This window comes from Gigantopelta aegis, chromosome 14 (assembly GCF_016097555.1).
Source record: "Gigantopelta aegis isolate Gae_Host chromosome 14, Gae_host_genome, whole genome shotgun sequence".
NCBI classification, from domain to species: Eukaryota; Metazoa; Mollusca; class Gastropoda; order Neomphalida; family Peltospiridae; genus Gigantopelta; species Gigantopelta aegis.
Window position 1 is genome coordinate 866143 of NC_054712.1, and position 5953 is coordinate 872095.

The window sequence follows — 5953 nt, forward strand, 5'->3', positions numbered from 1 at the left end:
CTACTCACTACACGTCATTAACAGACAGAAAGACCAGCGTTTATCAACTGACTGAATGGTTTTATCTACTCACTACACGTCAATAGCGACAGAAAGACCAGCGTTTATCAACTGACTGAAAGGTTTTATCTACTCACTACACGTCATTAACAGACAGAAAGACCAGCGTTTATCAACTGACTGAATGGTTTTATCTACTCACTACACGTCACTAGCGGACAGAAAGACCAGCGTTTATCATCTGACTGAATGGTTTTATCTACTCACTACACGTCACTAGCGGACAGAAAGACCAGCGTTTATCAACTGACTGAATGGTTTTATCTACTCACTACACGTCACTAGCGGACAGAAAGACCAGCGTTTATCATCTGACTGAATGGTTTTATCTACTCACTACACGTCACTAGCGGATAGAAAGACCAGCGTTTATCAACTGACTGAATGGTTTTATCCACTCACTACACGTCACTAGCGGACAGAAAGACCAGCGTTTATCAACTGACTGAATGGTTTTATCCACTCACTACACGTCACTAGCGGACAGAAGGACCAGCGTTTATCACCTGACTGAATGGTTTTATCCACTCACTACACGTCATTAGCGGACAGAAAGACCAGCGTTTATCAACTGACTGAATGGTTTTATCCACTCACTACACGTCACTAGCGGACAGACAGACCAGCGTTTATCAACTGACTGAATGGTTTTATCTACTCACTACACGTCACTAGCGGACAGAAAGACCAGCGTTTATCAACTGACTGAATGGTTTTATCTACTCACTACACGTCACTAGCGACAGAAAGACCAGCGTTTATCACCTGACTGAATGGTTTTATCTACTCACTACACGTCACTAGCGACAGAAAGACCAGCGTTTATCACCTGACTGAATGGTTTTATCTACTCACTACACGTCACTAGCGACAGAAAGACCAGCGTTTATCACCTGACTGAATGGTTTTATCTACTCACTACACGTCACTAGCGGACAGAAAGACCAGCGTTTATCAACTGACTGAATGGTTTTATTTACTCACTACACGTCACTAACAGACAAAAAGACCAGCGTTTATCAGCTAACTAAATGGTTTTATCTAGTCACTACACGTCATTAGCACACAAAAAGACCAGCGTTTATCAACTGACTGAATGGTTTTATTTACTCACTGCACGTCACTAGCACACAGAAAGACCAGCGTTTATCAACTGACTGAATGGTTTTATCTACTCACTACACGTCACCAGCGGACAGAAAGACCAGCGTTTATCTGGCGACGTGTAACACCAGACTCTCTTCTTTTCACCGTTTGGATTTCGACACTTGTTTCCAGCTTCTTGCACTGTGTAGTCGGGGAAGTGTATTGACGTGTAGGTTAGATCCGGCACGTCATCCCACCTGACACAACGCTCTCCGTGCACAGTGAAGTTGATACCACCTTTGTAACTTCGACTTTTTTTCACTTTCAAACACTCAAGAGCTGTCAGAATGAAAGAAAAAAATAAACAGAGATATCACGACAGACAAATAGAGACAGAAAGATAGACAGAGAGAGAGAGAGACATAAAGACACACATACAGATATAGACAGACAGAGATAAATAGATAGATATACAGACATACAGACAGATATACAGAAAGACACATAGACAGACAGAGATAGACAAATAGACAGAGATATACAGACAGACAGACAGATATATCCACAGACAAGCCAGGAGACAGACAGACACAGGCCGATATGATGAAGGTTGTCAGTATTCCTATCTCTGGCTCTCACTCACAGTTTATACGACTGGATAGTGAAAGGAAAGTACACGGACTTCTCCTTCACTAACCACTAACCACGAACCACTAACTACTAGTCCACTTTCCTGGTAAAGCAGGCCAGACAGCGTGTTATCCTGACCATGATACATAATCATCATCATCATTATCATCATATTTTTATTTTTATCATTATTATTATTGTCATTATTATCAGTAGTAGTAGTAGTAGTAGTAGTAGTAGTAGTAGTAGTAGTAGTAGTAGTAGTAGTAGTAGTAGTAGTAGTAGTAGTAGTAGCGTCATTATTGTTATTATTGTTATGATTATTATTATTATTATTATTATTATTATCAGTATTAAAACAATCATTATTATCAATATCATCATTATTATTACCAGTATTATCATTATTATTATTATTATCATCATTATTTAATGACTAAACTCCGACTCACGTGCGTTAGACTGGCGTAAGTTGATGACCCTCACTTCACAGAGCTGCAGACTGTCCGGATTCTTCAACACGACCGACAGTTTGACGTACCTTCCGGTCGGTTTCCGATAACATTGCAACGCCCTCGTCTGGGCGCCATTCATGGAGTGTCTGTAACTCGCCCCGTCCCAGTAGCAGAGCATAGCTGGAATTCCATTGGCATACTTACTTACTTTTACCACGATCTTATCGACTGGCACTGAACAAATAAAATAGATAGATAGATAGATAGATAGATAGATAGATAGATAGATAGATAGATAGACTGAAAGATAATACAAACATAGAGACAGATATACATAATAGATAGATAAATGGATGGATGGACGGACAGACATATATGATAATTGATAGAAAGTCAGACATAACTAACGTCACATAGATTATTCCAAAACGTGTAGTAATAAAGGTATCAGTGACATCACATAGGCTATTCCAACACGTGTAACAGTGACGTCACATTGGCTATTCCAACACGTGTAGTGATAAAGGTGCCAGTGACGTCGCATAGGCTATTCCAACACGTATAGTGATAAAGGTGTCAGTGACGTCACGTAGGTTATTCCAACACGTGTAGTGATAAAGGTGTCAGTGACGTCACGTAGACTGTTCCAACACGTATAGTGATAAAGGTGTCAGTGACGTCACGTAGACTATTCCAACACGTGTAGTGATAAAGATGTCAGTGACGTCACGTAGGCTGTTCCAACACGGGCAGACATATATGATAATTGATAGACAGACAGACATAACTAACGTCACATAGATTATTCCAAAACGTGTAGTAATAAAGGTATCAGTGACATCACATAGGCTATTCCAACACGTGTATCAGTGACGTCGCATTGGCTATTCCAACACGTGTAGTGATAAAGGTGCCAGTGACGTCGCATAGGCTATTCCAACACGTGTAGTGATAAAGGTGTCAGTGACGTCACGTAGACTGTTCCAACACGTATAGTGATAAAGGTGTCAGTGACGTCACGTAGACTATTCCGACACGTGTAGTGATAAAGATGTCAGTGACGTCACGTAGGCTGTTCCAACACGTATAGTCATAAAAGTGTCAGTGACGACACATGATATTCCAACACGTATAGTGATAAAGGTGTTAGTGATATCACATAGGCTACTCCAACACGTATAGTGATACAGGTGTTAGTGACGTCACATAGGCTACTCCAACACGTGTAGTGATAAAGGTGTTAGTGACGTCACGTAGGCTATTCCAGCACGTGTAGTGATAAAGATGTCAGTGACGTCACATAGGCTATTCCAACACGTGCAGTGATACAGGTGTTAGTGACGTCACACAGGCTATTCCAACACGTGTAGTGATAAAGGTGTTAGTGACGTCACCTAGGCTATTCCAACACATGTAGCGATAAAGGTGTTAGTGACGTCACGTAGGCTATTCCAACACGTGTAGTGATAAAGGTGTCAGTGACCTTACGTAGGCTACTCCAACACGTGTAATGATAAAGATGTCAATGACGTCACATATGCTACTCCAACACGTGTAGTGATACAGGTGTTAGTGACGTCACATAGGCTACTCCAACAAGTGTAGTGATAAGGGTGTCGGTGACATTACGTAGGCTACTCCAACACGTGTAGTGATACAGGTGTTAGTGACGTCACATAGGCTACTCCAACACGTGTAGTGATAAGGTGTTAGCGACGTCACAAAGGCTACTCCAACACGTGTAGTGATAAGGGTGTTAGCGACGTCACATAGGCTACTCCAACACGTATAGTGATAAAGGTGTCAGCGACGTCACATAGGCTATTCCAACACGTGTAGTGTTAAGGGTGTTAGCGACGTCACATAGGCTACTCCAACACGTGTAGTGAAAGGGTTGTCGGTGACCTTATGTAGGCTATCCCAACACGTATAGTGATAAAGGTGTCAGCGACGTCACATAGGCTATTCCAACACGTGTAGTGAAAGGGTTGTCGGTGACCTTATGTAGGCTATCCCAACACGTATAGTGATAAAGGTGTCAGCGACGTCACATAGGCTATTCCAACACGTGTAGTGATAAGGGTGTTAGCGACGTCACATAGGCTATTCCAACACGTGTAGTGATAAAGGTGTCAGCGACGTCACATAGGCTATTCCAAAAAGTTAGTGATAAGGGTGTCAGTGACGTCACATAGGCTATTCCAACACGTGTAGTGATAAGGGTGTCAGTGACGTCACATAGGTTACTCCAACACATATAGTGATATGGGCGTCAGTGACGTCACATAGGTTACTGCAACATGTTAGTGATAAGGGTGTCAGTGACGTCACATATGTTACTCCAACACGTGTAGCGATAAAGGTGTCAGTGACGTCGCATGGGTTACTCCAACACGTGTAGCGATAAAGGTGTCAGTGACGTCGCATGGATTACTGCAACACGTGTAGCGATAAAGGTGTCAGTGACGTCGCATGGGTTACTGCAACACGTGTAGCGATAAAGGTGTCAGTGACGTCGCATGGGTTAGTGCAACACGTGTAACGATAAAGGTGTCAGTGACGTTGCATGGGTTACTGCAACACGTGTAGCGATAAAGGTGTCAGTGACGTCGCATGGGTTACTGCTACACGTGTAGCGATAAAGGTGTCAGTGACGTCGCATGGGTTACTGCAACACGTGTAGCGATAAAGGTGTCAGTGACGTCACATAGGCTATTCCAACACGTGTAGTGATAAGGGTGTCAGTGACGTCACATAGGTTACTCCAACACGTTTAGTGATAAAGGCGGCAGTGAATCACATAGGCTACTCGAACACATATAGTGATATGGGCGTCAGTGACGTCACATAGGTTACTGCAACACGTTAGTGATAAGGGTGTCAGTGACGTCACACATGTTACTCCAACACGTGTAGCGATAAAGGTGTCAGTGATGTCGCATGGGTTACTCCAACACGTGTAGCGATAAAGGTGTCAGTGACGTCGCATGGGTTACTGCAACACGTGTAGCGATAACGGTGTCAGTGACGTCGCATGGGTTACTGCAACACGTGTAGCGATAAAGGTGTCAGTGACGTCGCATGGGTTACTGCAACACGTGTAGCGATAAAGGTGTCAGTGACGTCACATAGGTTACTGCAACACATGTAGTAATAAAGGTGTCAGTGATGTTCAGATCACTGGTTGGTGTGTTCAACATACCATATCTTGTAACCCGGGCAATGTCATGTCTGGGTGAGTTAACTGGATGGTGTGTTCAAGATATTACATCTCTTAACCCGGTCAATGTCATGTCTGGGTGTGTTCACTGGTTGGTGTGTTCAAGATATTACATCTCTTAACCCGGTCAATGCCATGTCTGGGTGAGTTCACTGGTTGGTGTGTTCAAGATACAACATCTCGTAACCCGGTCAATGTCATGTCTGGGTGAGTTCACTGGATGGTGTGTTCAAGATATGACATCTCGTAACCCGGCCAATGTCATGCCTGGGTGTGTTCACTGGTTGGTGTGTTCAACATAACGTATCTCGTAACCCGGCCAATGTCATGTCTGGGTGTGTTCACTGGTTGGTGTGTTCAACATAACATATCTCGTAACCCGGCCAATGTCATGTCTGGGTGTGTTCACTGGTTGGTGTGTTCAACATAACATATCTCGTAACCCGGCCAATGTCATGTCTGGGTGTGTTCACTGGTTGGTGTGTTCAACATAACATATCTC

At 43.2% G+C, this 5953-nt stretch overlaps 1 protein-coding gene across 1 annotated transcript; it reads right to left on the bottom strand.

The window, feature by feature from the left end:
• Positions 1 to 1146: 1146 nt before the first annotated feature.
• LOC121388154 (plasminogen-like) lies at positions 1147 to 2439 on the bottom strand. Its single transcript, XM_041519390.1, has 2 exons — positions 2229 to 2439; positions 1147 to 1485 (listed from the first exon to the last, which is right to left on the bottom strand). Exons 1-2 carry the CDS (start codon positions 2407 to 2409, stop codon positions 1232 to 1234), a joined length of 435 nt encoding a protein of 144 aa, XP_041375324.1. The 5' UTR covers positions 2410 to 2439; the 3' UTR covers positions 1147 to 1231.
• Between the last annotated feature and the right edge of the window lie 3514 nt (positions 2440 to 5953).

Bases quoted from the DNA above. Each gene is read 5' to 3' on its own strand.
- LOC121388154 (XM_041519390.1), bottom strand. From the start codon at position 2,409: ATGCTCTGCTACTGGGACGGGGCGAGTTACAGACACTCCATGAATGGC. The intron at 1,486-2,228 runs GTGAGTCGGAGT...TCATTCTGACAG, and splicing joins CTTACGCCAGTCTAACGCAC to CTCTTGAGTGTTTGAAAGTG.